This window comes from Bos taurus, chromosome 20, assembly GCF_002263795.3.
Source record: "Bos taurus isolate L1 Dominette 01449 registration number 42190680 breed Hereford chromosome 20, ARS-UCD2.0, whole genome shotgun sequence".
NCBI classification, from domain to species: Eukaryota; Metazoa; Chordata; class Mammalia; order Artiodactyla; family Bovidae; genus Bos; species Bos taurus.
The window spans coordinates 8,552,132-8,571,820 of NC_037347.1; the positions used below are offsets into that span (position 1 = coordinate 8,552,132).

The 19,689-nt window shown below is 38.0% G+C and overlaps 1 protein-coding gene across 2 annotated transcripts in view; it reads right to left on the reverse strand.

Moving 5' to 3' along the window:
• Nucleotides 1-19,689, reverse strand: part of FCHO2 (FCH and mu domain containing endocytic adaptor 2) — a 126,118-nt gene that overhangs the window by 4,420 nt on the left and 102,009 nt on the right. For both annotated transcript variants that reach the window (XM_059878778.1, NM_001098119.2), the window contains 5 exons: nt 18,089-18,200; nt 14,590-14,745; nt 14,096-14,228; nt 2,030-2,229; nt 1,229-1,293 (listed from right to left, as the gene is read on the reverse strand). In XM_059878778.1, coding sequence (XP_059734761.1) covers nt 1,229-1,293; nt 2,030-2,229; nt 14,096-14,228; nt 14,590-14,745; nt 18,089-18,200 — 666 coding nt within the window. The remainder of the gene's footprint in view (nt 1-1,228; nt 1,294-2,029; nt 2,230-14,095; nt 14,229-14,589; nt 14,746-18,088; nt 18,201-19,689) is intronic.

Consider the following 19,689-nt stretch of genomic DNA (forward strand, 5'->3'; position numbering starts at 1 on the left):
TACAACACCCAGTTAGAAAATTTGTATCCTGTTTTTCAGAGAACAAATTCCCTTCTTGGCAAATACCTACAATAACACTGTTTCATTAAATATGGGGAAAATATTAAAATATAAAAACCCTTTCTTCCTTGCTAACTGGTTGTACTTCCAGTTTCAACTAGGACTTTCAGTTTTATCTCCTAGTCATACAGCTAGAGTAAAAATCAGTACATTTGCCACTTGAGCACAGGCAACCTTTAAGTACCAAATACAAACAAAGGAACCAGAGATTAGCTGGGTTAGGAGTGTGGTTCTCTAGTCGTAAAAGCCTAGTTCAGCACAGGAGGTGAACAATACAAGTATGTACCTGGTCTTTTATGCAGAAATACCTTTAAGAAAAACTACTGATGATATATTTTAATCACATGATGCTTAAAATGTTCAAAAGGAAAAAAGTGAGTAAAACTTGAAAAGCCAAAAAACCTACCTAATAGGAAAAGTTATTGGAGATTAATTAGGCATTCAAAAGAGATAGGAGAAGTCTCCTTTGATTAAGAGAAACTGCCATTAAAATGTTAAAAGACTGTCCTGGGAATTATATTCTAAACTGAGTGAGAGGATACACTAGGAGTGACCAACTGACTAGTAGAGATTTCTCTGCACTGTGAGCACACATGCAGACGTGGTGTGCGGAGGCGATTACCTTGCTTCTTCTTGAAATAATGATCACAGAATTAAAGGCTGTTAATAGTTTTAATAAGGGTATATGACCAAGGAAAGGTTCTCTTGAGAAAGAGTAGGCAAGATAGGCAAGGGGAGTTTTTAAAGCCTGAGAGCTTCTGTACTATTTCCGGGAGGCCAGGCAGACCCCATTAACAGAATGAACTAAACAGCATGTTAATTACTTTAATTAGTTATCAGTTTCAATTATCACGTTTCCCAGACGTCTATAAATTAATAGGTATCTTCTCATGTGCTAACATTAGTTAGCACATGAACATAAGGAATATTTACATAATATTTATAAAGTTATAGCAAAACATTTTCTCACAGAGAAAGCACTTTCAATCTAGAAGAAAAAAATGTGTTCTGAATCTCAATTGGTCCATTCTTTAAGGTATTAACTTCCACCTAGTGGTCAGTTCTAGAACTGAAGGCATGAAATTCCAGGAGAAAATTTTCCATAAACATGCCTAAAAGATCCATTTTCAGTGCCATTATATTATAAACAAACCATGCACACACTTACCTCCATTTTCTGATTTTTCCGAAATACCAGACAGTTTCCAAAAGGCTTTCATCTGTTCTGCATTCCTGTAAGAACAACTATCTTCAGCTAATGTGTCTAGTATGATGCCTTCCTTGTACATGGATGAGCACTTCAGTAAATACATTTTAAATATTTCACTAGAACTAGTGCTAAATTTACTTTAGAATAGTATCACTGGTGAAAATGTGTTTATGAATAATATAAACAAAATACTATTCTTTTTCTTAATAAGTAGATATTTACCAAATTATATAATTCTATTTCTGTTGATAAGAGAAAGGAAAACAATGTATAGGTGATCGAGTACCTTCATTACTCAAGGAAAATAGTTTTATTATTAAATGGTGAAGCAGATATAAACAAAGAATCGTCAGAGTATATACTAACATTAATGGAGGAAGCAAGAGAGGCAGTTAAGAGATGACTAATACTTAACACTAACCAGGTAGGTTTTCCTATAGATATGCTAGATACTATATTTAACTCTGTAAAATAATTATCTTTTTTAAATGAAAAAAGTTTAGAGAAGTAATGTACTTTGAGGGTAAAGTTGTACTGAATCACTCAAGTCTGGGTGGGGACAGCAAACTTGGTTTGTTTATTCTGGGTTGAAACTACTGTAGCTTGACTAGTAAAATCTACAATACATTTTATAACATGATTTCTATGTGAAAATACACTAAAACTTTTCAAACTTGTAAGACAACTTTCAGAAATGAGGTCCTATACTGGGGGACTGCAGACAGAAATGTAGTAGGAATTCAGAATCTACTTACTCACCATATTGCAGGGGGAAGGGCCTGCATGTGTGTGACTCCGCCGTCCACTGGTACCACCACCTGTATGTTGGAGAGCACGCTTGGCGCCACCATAGCTTCCGGGTTGTACTTATAATCCACCCTAAGATCTGTGGTGCCAGCACTACATTTCCAATATGTGGCAAGATTTAGAGGAGTGGACTGAATACCATTTGATGACACCTTTAAAGAGAGAAAAAAACAAACAACTGCCTTTGACCTACAAAGTAAACAAGTCATACTGACATATACATGAACACAAGAGATCACACATTCAAAAACAATAATGAGGGAGTTGTCTGTTGCTAGGTAGAGTGCAGCAGGCTCATCTCAAAGGTATAAGCATGACTCTCACAGTGTAGACCTGGGACTGTTTACATCAAAATTTCTGTGGTGCTTGTGGACAATGCATATTTCTCTGGCTCCAAATGCAGAAAATCTGGAGGCATTGGTGATATTAGTGTTACCATTGCTGCTGCTGCTGCTAAGTCGCTTCAGTCGTGTCCAACTCTGTGCGACCCCATAGATGGCAGCCCACCAGGCTCCCCCGTCCCTGGGATTCTCCAGGCAAGAACGCTGCAGTGGGTTGCCATTTCCTTCTCCAATGCATGAAAGTGAAAAGTGAAAGTGAAGTTGCTCAGTTGTGTCCGACCCTCAGCGACCCCATGGACTGCAGCCTACCAGGCTCCTCCGTCCATGGGATTTTCCAGGCAAGAGTACTGGAGTGGGGTGCCATTGCCTTCTCCAACCATTGCTGCCTTCCAAATGCAGAACATCTGATTCAACAGGTACAGAAATCAGGGTGTTAACCACATGATTCTTATTTATGCAGGTAACATTTGAGAATGTCAACATTCAACAGAAAATTCTAAGATTCTTCATAAGAATTTAGATTTAAAACAGAAAAACTGGGTCACCATGCAGTTCCGCAAGCCTGGAGTTGGAATACTCCAAACTCCAAATGAAATTTTAATCACAATCACTTACTTCTTTTCAATGAGACCTACTCTGATCATCCTGTACAGACTTTTCTTTCTCCATAGCACAATATACATTATTTACTTATTATGTTTACTTTCTCCCTATGCTATTCATAGCAATTAGCAAGCATTGAATAATACATACTTGCTGAATGAATGATAAAATGAATACTTGGAATAAACTTTAAGCCAACTTAAGTGGCAGTACTTTTTTATTCTTTTAAGTCTATTTCCTAGAAACATAAGTCATTTTTAATACAGTTACCCTATTAAAAATTCAAACAAGACATAAGAATATGAAAATAGGAAACTTATCCCTTGGCACTTACTCCCCACTGTTAATCTCATGGTACATACACTTCCAGACTTCCTAGGGATGCAAACGAGATCTGTCTCATTCTTTGAAATGGCCATAATAATTAATCAATCTCTTTCTCTGTGGACATGTACTCGAGTGGTTTCCAAACAATGCTGAAGTGAATATCCTTTGTACCTTCCAACCCCATCTGTGTGATTTCCAAAGAACTGATTTCTGGAACTGTTGAATTAAAGGTTACATCTATTCAACAATCTAATAGAGTTACCTTCTAAGAGGTTCTATTAATTTGTACTTCTATTAACAAGTGGTAATTTCATGGATAGAGGAGCCTGGAGGGCTACAGTTCATAGGGTCACAGAGTCAGACATGAATGAGCATGCACACCCACACACACCTTTTCTAATAGAGCAATCTTTTTCATTTTGGTCAATCTAATGAGAACTAAAACTGGTATTTCATTGTTGTCTTAACAGTCATTGCTCTGATTACTACTGACATGGAGCATCTTTCTAAAAGTTATCTATTGAATTATTCATCTTTTACTTGTAATTTATAAGGATCCTTTGAAGTAAACCTTTTGATCTATTTTACATAATACTTTTCCCTCAGATTAAATACTGATTCTGTTTAAACAAATATAAACACACACAGATTCATTTCTTTCTGTCTCAAGTATCTTATTCGCTTATTGCATGTCGTCTGGGTTTGTAGTATACGTAGGTCTTCCACACTTTAAGATTAAAACATGTAATAAACACACGGTACACATGCACATATACCCATGGGTATACATATATTCACCCAAGCTTTTAGTGTTTTTTATGTTTTTATTTGGGCTTCCCTGGTAGCTCAGCTGGTCAAGAATCTGCCTGCAATGTGGGAGACCTGGGTTTGATCCCTGGGTTTGGATGATCCCCTGGAGAAGGGAACAGCTAACCACTCCTGGAAAATTCCATGGACTGACTGTATAGTCCATGGGGTCACAAAGAGTCAGGCACGACTGAGCAACTTTCACTTCATTTCACTTCATGGCTTGATTTATTATTATTAAACATTTGATACATGCAGATTTTATTTTGGTTTAAGGTATGAGCTGGAGATTTAGCCAAATTTTCCCCTCAAATCTCTAGTCTGTTGCCCCAATTTCACTTATTGAAAACTTCATCATTTCCACATTGTCTTGAAATGCTACTATGTCATATAAGCAGTTTTCTGTTTATTCTTAGATCTATTTCTGGATACTCTCATCTTTTCCATTCATCTGGCCATCTATTGTTCTGCCAGTTCCAAACTATTTTAAATACTGTTGGCTTATAATGTTTTCCCATTAAAACTAAACAGTACTTTAGGTTACTTTTTAAAACATTTCTTAATTTTCCAGGCTTTATGCTTCTGAGAACTTAAAAATGATTGTCAGGTCTCCAGAATTCACCAAGTTTTTGATCAGGGTCACACTGAATTTATAAGCTAATTTAGAAACAGATTTTTACAAAATAAGTCTTCCTTTTTAAAGTATACCTTTCTAACAATATTCAAGGCAGAAGAGATATGTTTCTTAGTTTGAAAAAAAAATTTGTGTGTTCACTGTAGCCACAGGAAAGGGATGCTATAATAGATCTTTTTAAAAACAATTTTGAAGTATAAATGATATATTAGCTTCAGGTGTACAATGTGGTGATTTGATATTTATATACATTGTGCAGTGACCACAATGATCATCACAGTAAGTCTAGTTATTGGGTGTCACTATACGTATATACTACAAATTTTTTTCCTGTCCTGAGAACTTTTAAAATATACTCTTAGCAACTTGGAAACATGTAACCCAGAATTAACAACTTTGGTCACCATGCTGTGCATTACATCCCATGACTTACTTATATCTACAAGTCTGTAATTTTTTACTCCCCCCGCCCCCACTTCATGCATTTCACCTATGCCCAGCCCCCTGTGCCCCAGTGGTTACCAATCTGTTCCCTGTGCCTATGAACTTGGTCTAGTTTGTTTGGTTTTATAGATTCCACATATAAGAAAGATCCTGCGATTTCTATCTTCCTTTGCTTGACTCATTTCACTATTTTTTGCCAATACCATGTTTCCATTACTGTGTCATATGGTTTGAAATCATGGAGCGCAATGCCTGTAGCATTTTGTCCTTTCTCAAGATTGCTTTGGCTACTTGACCAAATCCATACAAATTTTGTGAATCCATACAAATTTCAGGATAGTTTATTCTATTTCTGGGGCTTTCCTGGTGGCTCAGTCAGTAAAGAATCTACCTGCGCTGTGGGAAACCTAGGTTGGGAAGATGCCCTGGAGGAGGGCATGGCAACCCACTCTAGTATTCTTGCCTGAAGAACCCCCAAGGACAGGTGGGCTACAGTCCACGGGGTCGCAAAGAGTCGGACATGACTCAGCGACTAAGCACATTCTATTTCTGTGAAAAAATGCCATTGAAATTTTAATAGGTATTACATTACATCTGTTTGGGTAGTATGGATATTTTAACAATTTTAATTCTTCCACCAATGAGCATGGATTAGCTTTTCATTTAGTTTTGTCTTTTGTCACTGTCTTCTAGTTCTCAGTGTACAGGTATTTCATCTCCTTGGTTAAATTTATCTCCAAGTATTTTGTTCTTTTGATTATTTTCTTAATTTCCTCTTCTAGTTTATTATTAGTGTACAGAAACACAACAGATATATTTTGGATTCTGCAACATCACTGAATTCATTTATTATTCAGTATTTATTCTAAGTTTTGTTTTGAAGGAGTCTAAAGGTTTTCTACATATATTATGTGATTGGCAAAGAGTGATAAAACTGGATGCCTTTTCTTTTTCTTCCCTAATTGATTTGGCTAGAACTTTTATTACTGAATAAAAGAGTTAGGAGTGGGCCTCCTTGTCTTATACCTGCCCTTAGAGGAAAAGCTTTCAGATTTCCACCACTGAGCCTGATGCTAGCTGTAGGCTTGTCATATATAGCATTTTTTATGTTGAGGCACACTGCCTCTGTACCCACTACACTGGGAGTTTTTAATCATAAATAGATGTTAAATCTTGTCAAATTCTTTTTCTGTAATCCACTGAGATGAGCATATGATTTTCATCTTCCTTTTCTTAATGTTGTATATTATGTTGATTGACTTCTGGATGTAAAACCATCCTTGCATCCCTAGAATATATCCCACTTGATCATGCTGTATGACCTTTTTAATGTATTACTTAGTATGCTATTATTTTGTTGAAGATTTTTACATCTATATTCATCAGGGATGCTGCTGCTGCTGCTGCTGCTGCTGCTGCTAAGTCGCTTCAGTTGTGTCCGACTCTGTGCGACCCCATAGACGGCAGCCCACCAGGCTCCCCCGTCCCTGGGATTCTCCAGGCAAGAACACTGGAGTGGGTTGCCATTTCCTTCTCCAACGCATGAAAGTGAAAAGTGAAAGTGAAGTCGCTCAGTCGTGTCTGACTCTTAGCAACCCCATGGACTGCAGCCTCCCAGGCTCCTCCGTCCCTGGGACTCTCCAGGCAAGAACACTGGAGTGGGTTGCCATTTCCTTCTCCAATGCAGGAAAGTGAAAAGTGAAAGTGAAGTTGCTCAGTCGTGTCTGACTCTTAGCAACCCCATAGACGGCAGCCCACCAGGCTCCCCTGTCCCTGGGACTCTCCAGGCAAGAACACTGGAGTGGGGTGCCATTGCCTTCTCCGATTCGTTAGGGATATCAGCCTGTAATTTTTTTCTTATTCTGTCCTTATCTGGTTTTGGTATCTGGGTAATGTTGGTCTTATAAAATGAGTTTGGAAGTCTTTCCTCTTTTTCTTTCTTTTTTTGGAAGAGTTTGAGAAGTTCAGTTCAGTCGCTGAGTCGTGTCCAACTCTTTGCGATGCCATGGACTGTAGCACACCAGGCCTCCCTGTCTATCACTAACTCCCGTAGCTTGCTCAAACTCATGTCCATCGAGTCAGTGATCCCATCCAACCATCTCATCCTCTGTTGTCCCCTTCTCCTCCTGCCTTCAATCTTTTCCAGCATCAGGGTTTTTTCCAATGTCAGTTCTTCACATCAGGTGGCAAAGTACTGGAGCTTCAGCATCAGTCCTTCCAATGAATATTCAGGACTGATCTCCTTTAGGATTGACTGGTTTGATCTCCTTGCAGTCCAAGGGACTCTCAAGAGTCTTCTCCAACACCACAAAGCATCAATTCAAAAGCATCAATTCTTCGGCGCTCAGCTTTCTTTACGGTCCAACTTTCACATCCATGTATGACTACTGGAAAAACCACAGCTTTGACCAGATGGACCTTTGTTGGCAAAGTAATGTCTCTGCTTTTTAATAAGCTGTCTAGGTTGGTCATGAGCAAGAAAGAGTCTTTTAATTTCATGGTTGCAGTCACCATCTGCAGTGATTTTGGAGCCCCCAAAAATAGCCTCTCACTGTTTCCATTGTTTCCCACCTATTTGCCAGGAAGTGATGCAACCAGATGCCATGCTCTTAGTTTTCTGAATGTTGAGTTTTAAGCCAACTTTTTCACTCTCTTTTTTCACTTTCATCAAGAAGCTCTTTAGTTCTTCTTCGCTTTCTGCCATAAGGGTGGTGTCATCTGCATATCTGAGGTTAGTGATATTTCTCCCAGCAATCTTGATTCCAGCTTGTGCTTCATCCAGCCTGGCATTTTGCATGATGTGCTATGCATATAAACTAAATAAGCAGGGTGACAATATACAGCCTTGATATACTCCTTTCCCTATTTGGAACCAGTCTGTTGTTTCATGTCCAGTTCTAATTATTGCTTCTTGACCCACATACAGATTTCTCAGGAGGTAGGTAAGGTGACCCGATATTCCCATCTCTTGAAGAATTTTCCACAGTTTGTAGTGATCCACACAGTCAAAGCCTTTGGTGTTGTCAATAAAGCAGAAGTACACGTTTTTTTGGAACTCTCTTGCTTTTTTGTTGATTCAATGGATGTTGGCAATTTGATCTGGTTCCTCTGCCTTTTCTAAATCCAGCTTGAACATCTGGAAGTTCACGGTTTATGAACTTTGAAGCCTGGCTTGGAGGATTTTGAGCATTACTTTACTAGCGTGTGAGATGAGTGCAATTGTGCGGTAGTTTGAACATTCTTTGCCATTGCCTTTCTTTAAGATTGGAATGAAAACTGACCTTTTTCAGTCCTGTAGCCACTCCTGAGTTTTCCAAATTTGCTGGCATACTGAGTGCAGCACTTTCACAGCATCATCTTTCAGGATTTCAAATAGCTCATTTGGAATTCCATCACCTCCACTACCTTTGTTTGTAGTGATGCTTCCTAAGGCCCATTTGACTTTGCACTCCAGGATGTCTGGCTCTAGGTTGGTGATCACACCATCGTGATTATCTGGGTCATGAAGATCTTTTTTGTATAGTGTATTTTCTGTGTATTCTTCCCACCTCTTAACATCTTCTGCTTCTGTCAGGTCCATTCTATTTCTGTCCTTTATTGTACCCATCTTTGCATGAAATGTTCCCTTGATATCTCTAATTTTCCTGAAGAGATCTCTAGTCTTTCCCATTCTATTGTTCTTTGCATTGATCACGAGGAAGGCTTTCTTATCTCTCCTTGCTATTCTTTGGAACTCTGCATTCAAATGGGTGTATCTTTCCTATTCTCTTTGTCTTTAGCTTCTTTTCTTTTCTCAGCTATTTGTAAAGCCTCCTCAGACAACCATTTTGCCATTTTGCATTTCTTTTTCTTGGGGATGGTCTTGATCATGCCTCTTGTACAATGTCATGAACCTGCATCCATAGTTCTTCAGGTGTTCTATCTATCAGATCTAATCCCTGACATCTATTTGGAATCAGTTTGAGAAGAACTGGTATTAATTCTTTTAATGCTTGGCAGAATCTGGCAGTGAAACTATATGGTCCTGGACTTTTGTTTGTTGGGAGGGTTCTGATTATGGATTCATATCTCCTTGCTAGGAACTGATCTATTCATATTTCTACTTTATTATTCAGTACTGGAAAGCTGGCTGGATGTTCCTATCAATTTATCTATTTCTTATAGGTTGTTCAATTTGTTGACATATAATTGTTCATAGCAGTCTCTTGTGATTCTCTGTATTTCAGTGGTATTGGTTGTAGCAACTCCTCCTTTGTTTCTGATTTTGTTTGAGCCCTCCTTTTATCTTGGTGAGTTTAGATAAAAGTCTGTCAATTTTGTCTATCTTTTCAAAGAACCAGCTCTTAGTTTCACTGATCATTTTTCTTAGTATCTATTTCTGCTCTGAATTTTGTTATTACCTTCCTTCTACCAATGCTGGGCTCTGTTTGCTTTTCTTTTTCTATTTGCTTGAGGTGTAAAGTTAAGCTGTCTGAGATTATTCTTTCTTCTTAAGGTAGGCATGTATCATTTTGAACTTACACTCTAAGAAATGCTTCTGCTGCATCCCATTAATTTTGGTATATTGTATTTTCATTTGTTTCAAGGTATTTTTTTACTTCTCCTATGATTTCTTTGTTGACCTACTGGTTCCTCAGTAGCATACTGTGTAATCTATACGTATGTGTGAATTTTTCAGTCTTCTTGTAACCAATTTCTAGTTTCATACTGCTGTGACCCAGAAAGAGATGCCTGATATGACTCCAATATTAAATTCATTATGACTTGTATTTTAACCTAATGTATGATCCTGGAGAATGTTCCATATGCAGTTGAGAAGAATATGTATTCTGCTGCTTTTGGATGGAATGTTTTCTAATTATCTGTTAAGTCTATCTAGTCTAATGTGCCAGAGGAACCTGGCAGGCTACAGTCCATGCGGTTGCAGAGTCAGACACGACTAAGTGACCAACATTAACACTTTACATTTAACAACCTAACAGTCTTAAGTTGCAAACAACTTAAGTTTGAATACTTTCCAAAGCTCTACATTTTTACTTCTCCCAATTTTGTTTTTCACGTCACATTTTACATCTTTTTATCTTGTGTATCCCGTCACTAATTATTGTAGTTATTTACTATTTTTGTCTTTTATCCTTCATATTACCTATATATGATTAATCCACCTCTACTTTATATTTACCTTTACCAGTGAGGTTTATACTTTCATATTTTTGTTACCAATTAGCACCCTTTTCAGCTTAAGAAGTCCCTTTAACATTTCTTGTAAGGCCGGTTTATTAGTGATGAACTCCTTTAAATTTTGCTTGTCTAGGAAACTCTTTTATCTTTCCTTCAATTCTGAGCAATAACTGCCAGGTAGAGAATTCTTGGTTAAAAACTTACTTTGAATATATCCCTCTGGCCTGCAAAGTTTCTGCTGATGGTCTTAAGAGAGTTCCCTTGGTTTTTTCCATTGCTGCTTTTAACATTCTTTTTTATTAAACTTTCAACATTTTAATTATAATGTGTCTTAGTGGGGGTCTCTCTGGGCTTCCTGGATCTAATGTCCGTTTTCCTTCCCCAGGTTCTTAGGGAAGTTCTCAGCTATTATTTCTTCAATAAGTTTTCAGCCCCTTTATTCTCCTGGAACTCCCAAAATGTGAATGTTAGTTTGCTTGATGCTGTCCAATAAGCTATGTCCACTTTTTAAAGTTTTTTGTTTCTGCTGTTCTGATTCAGGTGAGTTTCACTGCCCTGTCTGCATTCACTTGTCTTGTCTTTGCTTCATGTAGTGTGTGGCTGAACCCCTCCAGTACATATTTCAAATAAGTTACTCTATTCTTCAGTTCAGTGACTTCTATGGGTTACTTTCTTTTGTTTTCTATTTTTTTGTTGAAATTCTCACTGTGCTTATCCATTCTTCTCCCAAGTGAGGTGAGCATTTTAATACCACTACTTAGAACTTTATCAGGTAAATTACTTACCTCTGTCTCATCAAGGTTTTTTCCCTAAGGTTTTAGCTTATTCTTTTGTTTGGAATATATTCCTGTTTCCTCATTTTATTTGATTTTCTGTACTTCTTTGTATTAGGTGAAATAGCCATCCCTTCCAGTCTTGAATGACTAACCTCTTGTAGGAGATGAACCTTATTGTTCAAACTTGCCTTAGCTCTTGGTTGCTTCTCAAACCTTGGTGATTGTCCAAGCAGCCTATTTTATATTTACTAGCTCCTGGTGATCAAGGGTGTGCCAAGACCGGTTCATGTTCCAAAGCAGGAAATCTGCCAGCATGTAGATTCAGATTAGGAAGCTAGACCCTCAGGCAGCAGCTTTGAAAGCAGGCAAATAGATATAGTCCTGTGGGACTGAACACAAGTGTAAGCCCTGCTGGCCACCTGATCAGGGGATCTGAAGATGTCCCCTGGTTGACAGTCATAAAAATCAGGGCTCTGGACAAGTGTGTAAGTTCCTTTCTGGGAGAAACTGGCGAGCTGGGGCAAGGCAGAGAGAGTGAACTGACTGCATCCCCAAGCCTATGTTCTCTGAGAACATACCTGCAGACTCCTAGATGTGCATCAAATCTGAAGCCTGTCCCTTGGACTGCTATTCCAGGCCAAGCAAATGAAGTCTTTTAGAGAAAGACTACAGAAGCTTTTTAGTCTGCTTTCTGTGCATTACCCTGGTGGCAGTAGCCTGCCAAGAACTGTCTCACTAACTGTTATAGTCCTGTGGGACTCAGAATTATAAGCTACCCTGGCCTCCAGAACAAGGGGTGTCCCCTGGGCTACAGCTGAAAAACTTGGGGCACCAGACATCTATAAAAATTCCTCTAGTAGATACCAGTGTTGCAGAAGACAGCACAAAGATGACACTCACCAAGGAAAGGGGGGTGGGGAAGTCTTAAATAAAAAAGATAGCACCTGCCAGCCTTAGCATAAGAGAGGGAGAGTCCACTGGTTGGAGGATAAAGTAGTGCCCACCAAGAGAAAAAGTCTATAGTAAAAATAATCATAAAGTGGTACCTGTTTGCTGGGAAAGAGCAAAAGAGGTGCCCTTCAGCACCTCATTCCCTGGAGAGTGTTCACCTCACACCCTGGCCCTTCAAGCTGACACTTTAAGATCAGCAAATGCATCTCCTTCACATGGCCACTTGTATACCTAGAGTACTTGAGTCTGCATGCAAGCCCTTTAAAGCTGTTTCAGATCCCTGCAGCCCTTGGTTCCTGTGGATGTGAGCTCCACTGGTTTTCAAAGCTGGATGTTTCAGGGCCTTGTCTATCAAGTGCAGGTCTCAGAAGCTGGAGTGTCTGTGCTGGTTACAAACCGTTTGTTCCTCAGAAAGAAGCTCCATGTTTCTGAGTTCCATCAGGTAATAAATAGGCTGCTTTGCTGGGGTTGAGGCCTGTGGTGAAGCTGGATCTCAGCCTCTCCTACTTGCCTCAGTGTGGTCCTTTTCTTATGAGCTGATGCGAAGAAGCTATTTAGCTATCTTTCAGTCTCTTTAAGAGGGAACATTCCACATGCAGCTACAGATGTGATGTGTCCCTGAGAGAAAGTGAGTTCAGGATCTTCCTGTGTTAACACCTTGGACACTGTCTCCAGCTCTAATTATTATTATTTTTTTTTGATGTGAATATTTTTCTCCATTAGTTTTCCTAAATGGTTATTTTGAAAGCTATTAATTTTAATATTAATTTTTAAATGACCACTTTGCTAAATTCTCCTACATCAGTTTTTAAGTTGATTCTTTTGAGATATATTGATATCAATATATCTCTTGATATATTCAGAAATATATCACCTGTACTGATAACTTTGGTTCTTTACCAAATTTACCACCAATTCTTAATTCTCTTGTCTAACCATCACTTCGTGGGAAATAGATGGGAAAACAGTGGAAACTGTCAGACTTTATTTTTGGGGGCTCCAAAATCACTGCAGATGGTAACTGCAGCCATGAAATTAAAATGCTTACTTCTTGGAAGGAAAGTTATGACCAACCTAGATAGCATATTAAAAAGCAGAGACATAACTTTGCCAACAAAGGTCCGTCTAGTCAAGGCTATGGTTTTTCCAGTAGTCATGTATGGATGTGAGAGTTGGACTGTGAAGAAAGCTAAGCACCAAAGAATTGATGCTTTTGTACTGTGGTGTTGGAGAAGACTCTTGAGATTGAGTCCCTTGGACTGCACGGAGATCCAACCACTCCATTCTAGGAGATCAGTCCTGGGTGTTCTTTTGAAGGACTGATGCTAAAGCTGAAACTCCAATACTTTGGCCACCTCATGCAAAGAGTTGACTCACTGGAAAAGACTCTGATGCTGGGAGGGATTGGGGGCAGGAGGAGAAGGGAACGACAGAGGATGAGATGGCTGGATGGCATCACCGAATCAATGGACGTGAATCTGAGTGAACTCCGGGAGTTGGTGATAGACAGACAGGCCTGGCGTGCTGCAATTCATGAGGTCGCAAAGAGTTGGACACTTTTCAGTTCAGCTGAGTGACTGAACTGAACTATACTAACACATCCAGAAAAATCTTACATACTAATAGGAATAATAGGTATCTTTGCCACTTCTTTCAATGCTTTAGGTATTTCATTATTAAGATTGATATGCTAGTCTTTTCAGATGAAGGACATATTCATATATTTATAGTTACAGAGTATTTTAATTGGTAATAGGTGGTGAATTTGATCAAATTGGTCAAAATCTCCATAAGCTTATGAAAAGATTTTTAAAGTTTGAAATACCTTTGCATTGCTCAAATGAACTTCATTTTGGCTATGACATGTTATTTAATGATATGCAATATTCTATTTGCTAATATTTTAATTGAATATTAAAGTATTTTAATATTTTATTAATGATATGACACTTACCTGATACTTTAATACATCTACATTATAGTAAGAAGCAGCTGGATTTTGCTCTGATAGCTTCTTGAGGTAGACAGTAACAGCTTGCATGTTCATCCAGAAATCTTTTGTGTTAGAATCACACTGTGATGGATCACTGTATGTGTAAGAAATATTTTCATTATTTTATTTATCTTTTTTATCTGCCTGTCTGTAGTAATTTGGTGACTTGGGAAAGACTAGTAGAAATGAACCAAAAGATAGGATAGAAAAAATTAAAGTTAGGGGATAAAGAATGGTACACAGTAGAAGGCTACCTAAAAGATGAGAAGGTGTACAGCAGAGAAGGATTTAACAATAACTATTACCACCATCGGCACGCATAAAACAAAGACAGCAGAAGCCTAATTAATCATAATAATTTTGGTACTATCTTCAAACTGAACTATTATTGCTTCAAAGAAGAAATAAAATTTTCTTAAAAAGGAATTTCACCTTCAAAATAAAAGTACACAAACCTGAACACAAGTTGTGCATTTGGAAGAATTTGTTCTAGTCTGCTGATATTTTTCACCCTGAAGCAGAGCACAGCTGGAGATGGATTACTGGTGAAGACTTTAATAACTCCACTTGGAAATGATATTGTCATGTCACCAGTGATCTTCACAATACACCTAAAAGTGGAGATTGTGAAAAATTTTAAGTTTATAAATAAGGCATTTAAATCTCCATTTAAAGCATATTTAGTTTAAAAAGGGCTTTATTTATATATACAGCATTTTATAATTATGGATGAATTATTTCTTAATAAAAAATGATTAATTGTGAAATGACATATTCATCTAACACCAGTCTTTCCTGGAATTAAATTCCAAACACAAATGGAAGCACACTGATAATGTTTGCTCAAACCATCCGCTGGCGGTCTCCTAAGGCCACTGCTTCCCTGGAAACACTATCTCCAGCTGTAGCTGTTTTCCCTCCAAACCCTACAAAGTGCTGGGCCTGGTGGTGGCAGTGGCAGGTGCCTTGCTTCTCACTGCTTCTCACAACTGTATATTCTTTCCTCCTTCTGAAAAACGTTCTTTTGAAAGAAGAACCACCTTCTTTTGAAAAACCATCAGATTATACTACTCTCTATCAGAACCCTTCAAATCATTTTCAACATTTCGTTTCCTGAAAATTTAAGCTCCTGACTCACTGTCAATCTGTTTCTGTACCACTACTCCTGTCATAAATTTTTAGTGATTTCAATATCCACACAGATAAATCTTCTCAGTACTTTGGTCACCTAGTTCTTCAGCCCCTTACCTTCTGGATCCTGCCTCCCAGCCTACCTCAGCCACACTTAAGCCCCGCTATCATCTCAGTCTGACTCCCCACGGATCAGATTGTCACCTCCTACGTTTCTAAATCATTCCATCTAGTACTGCATCCCCAACTTCATCAAAACCCTCCATAGTCCATGTTCCTTCTAGCTTTTCCACTAATCTTCATTCTCCCTTCCCTTCATATCCTCAGTTCCCCAGCCTGAGACTTCATGGTCCATCATTATGCACACTCCTTTGTATAACCCACCCGTTGGTTCTCTCTCACTTGACTATGCTTGCTTGGCGAAAGTCTTAACCAAATCCAGATCCTCACCCCCTTCTACATGGCTCAACGTGACTAGAAAAAACATATAACTATACAGCCAGAACTCTCAATTGGACCCCCTTAGTATTGGTATAGGATATTCGACTACATTCCCTAGCTCTTTTCATACTTACTTTCTCCTTTAACCTGTAAAATATCACCCCCTCCACCTGCAGTCAATGACTTTCCTTTAAATTTTATGAAGGAAATAAAATGAGAAAAGAACTTCCTCACAGTCTCACTGCTAAAATCCTAAATGTCCCTTAGGCTGAAGGCATCTATATTTCTGCCTTCCCTCCTACTTCAAGAGATAGTAAGTCTATGCACCTAAGGTTAATCCTGTCACTTCTGTCCTGAAGCACATCTCATACTGAAGAATTTCACTCATGCAATTGTCCCCTTTCCTGCAGGTTCGATTTTTTCCATAAATATTAGATTTTTCCCACATGCATACTGAAATGCCTATTATCTTTAAAAAACACAAAAACTAAAATAAATAAAAGCCTCCTCTGATTTCTCTCCTGCTACCGCCCACTTTCTCTGCTCTTACTTAGAGCAAACTATCCTAAAAGAACTGCCTAACATTTGCTCTCTCTGAATACAGCTGTCTGTATTTGCATCATCTCCTGCTCCTGAGCTCCCCTGAAGCAGGCTTTCATCTCCACCAGTCTACTAGAGCTGCTCTTGTGAAGGTCATTAATGACCTCTATAATGTCAGTAATCAATTTTTCTTGACCTGATGCCTGCTTTCATGAGAGTTTATTCACAGTTTCTGGGATACTGCTCTATTGGTTCTCTCCCCACCTCTCATATTGCTTGCTGTCCCAAACTCCACTGCTGATCATTCTTAGCTTCCTGTTTTTGCCAGGATTTAGTTCTCATCAGATCTCTTCTTTACACCCTAATGCCCCCAGTTTAAAGTGTCATGTACAAACTAATAACTTCCAAATATTTTCTCCCTAATCTGAACCTATCTCCCTAACTCCAGAATTATGTATTCAACTACCGTCAACATCTCCACTAAGGTGTCTTAAATTTGGCAATCTACACACTCAACAATCTTGCCAGCTCTCTTTTCAAAATATATTCAAAACTCCCATTACCACTCACCATCTCCTCTGCTAATACCCTTATACAAATAACCATCATTTCTCACCTGGACTTCAGTGGTTAACCCTTTCTCTCTGCATCTACTCTGGCTCCTTCTAGTTTATTCTCCATATAGCAGGCAGAGTGCTACTTCAAAAATATAGGTTAGTAACCTCATCACTTCTCTACTCAAAGTCTCGACTTGCTTCCCACCTCACCCAGAATGAATTCCAACCTGGCTATCATGGTCTGCAATACCCAACTTGATCTGTTCCGCCTGTGGACTTAGCGTGGCTACCTTCCTCCTTGTTTACTTCTACTCAGTGACATGGTTCTTTCTGCTGTTTCTTGAATATTTCAAGTGTGCTTCTACCTCAGTCCCTTACACCGCCTGGAACGCTTTTCACTCAAGTTATGTGTCTTTAGTTAATGCTCTTCCCTCAGTGTCTTTCACACATCTACTTAAATCAACCTAAAAAAGTTTTCTCTGATCATTTTATCTAAAATAGTAGCTGACTGTTGTTAACTGTTTATCCCCTTAACCTGGTTTTGCTTCATAGCATATTATCAATACCTCTACTTTTCATAAGTAACATTATTCATTCAACACACATTCATTCATAAAATATTTGCACACTTACCATGTGTAAGATTCTGTTATAAGTGCTGAGGATACTTTAGTAAACAAAAGTTCTTCTCTAGAGAGCTTACATTATCTCAAGAGAAAACTAATAAACTTTCTTTCACAACAATGCAAACTTATACTAGTCTTGCACTAAAATATTTAATGAATGAATGTTATACATGAAAAATAAATGAGTGATCATTTACCCAAAGATCATTTTCTTAAAAGTAAGAGGCTAAACTAATCCTTCAAGAGTCTGCTGTAAATAGATATACACTGTAGGTCGTTCTTGCAAAAATCACACTTTCACCAAAGATATACATTAGGTGAAGATTCAGAATTCTATCCCCATCTAGGTCAGCTGCCACAATCCTGTTCTACAGATGTGTTAAACAACAGATATGTCACACTGGTCATAAAACCTGGCCAAAAAGGTACATAAACTAGAAAAAAGCCAACACTCTGATTATAGTGGTTTCTTATATCTGAAAGACAATCTCTAAATGACTATATTTGGTAGCAAAAAGCAAGTAAACAAGTAATAGAAAACCCTAGCCTATAGAGAATCAAAAGATAACTCTCAAAATTTACCAAGTCCCCTGTGCCCTGCAACACACACACACACACACACACACACACACACACACACACATCTTTGAAAAACTAACTTGGTGGGATCTGCCCCTTTAAAGTAGGCATTAACAGATTCTGTGAGGGCAATTGCCACAGGCAGGGTGTCTTGATTTCCAAGGCTGACAGGACTGGGACCTCGTGACACACCTAGAATAAATATAAGTCATTTGTTAATCCTATAGAAAGATATCTATTGAATACCAAGACAGAGTAGAGTCAAAATGTTAGCTTGTCAAAATTAACTCTATTTCTGGTTTCAAAGATGCCCCAAGTATAAATCTGGTTAAAAAACAGCATAAAACAAATTGGACAAATAAAAAGTCAAGAAAACATGTCACACTGACTTTTAATGGAATGACACAGAAGGGGTGGGTTAAGGAATGTCAGAGGGGAAAAAGCTCTTCACATGAAGAGCTGAAGTTACTAAAATATGGCTTCAAAACCACTCAGATATTAAATTCTCTCAGGTTCTACCCTGAGATTTTTCTACTTAAGGTATCGCTCTCCATTCGGTACTTCTAAATGAGCAATGTAATGTGATCATGTACTCCTTACCGCTGTGTATGTACGTGTGTGTGCGTGCGTGTGCACACGCACACATGCTCAGTCACGTCTGATTCTTTGCAACCCTATGCATTATAGCCTGCCAGGATCCTCTGTCCATGGGATTTTCCAGGCAGGAACACTGGAGTGGGTTGCTATAATTCTCTTTTACCTCTTCTTTGTCTAATGCTTGTACTATATTCCCATATTATCTTTCCTTGAAATATGACTAATAACATCATTTGGGTGTAACATTCCTGACATAAAGTTCACTTAGTAAGATAGCTTTAGAGACAAATCATACATGTTTTAAAAGCATAACAAAATGTAAACAAATTCAATGCATGTGTATTTTAAAAACCTAAACAAAGTATCTGGTTTACTTCATGACAGAAAAATCCGTTCAAATAGCACACTGCCTTTTTTTTTCTTTACAAATGTACTCTTTTCATTTATGCCTACCATTACTGTTACTGATTGGAAAGTGGAACATTTCTTTTAACATATGATTTACGATGCAATTTTGTAAAAATAAGTCTATAGAGTAATTATTCATTCTTAAAGAAAAAAATAACCTAGATCAACACATAGCTCTGAAACTGGAATGTATGTTTTTGTTATGTAAACATTATACAATGTTCACAGCCACCAGATATGTTTATTTCAACATGAGTTACTTCGTGATACCCACAATATTAATTCTGACAAAAATCAGTTTTATTTGCCTTGCAACTAAACTTAGTATCCTACAAACAATGAGAAAGAGCTTTCTTACCTTTAGAGGACAGGAAGATTTTGTAATGTTAAAGATTTTGATAAATTCTGATTTAGAAGGTTCTTCATAATTTAAAAAAAGGGCTCCGTGATTAAAAATACACAGAAACAGGAACTGCTATTTCTAGGTCACTGGGAAAGTAAATCCTCCCTAACAAGACAACTTAAAATTTCATACGAAAATAAACTCAGTATTAAAATGTATTCCCAAAATCACAACAGCTACTATTTACTAAGCACTAATATATGCCAGACACTTTGCCAAAGAGGCATGGAAGAAATGGTGCCTTTTTGAACCACAAGGAGTTTTTTTGCAAAT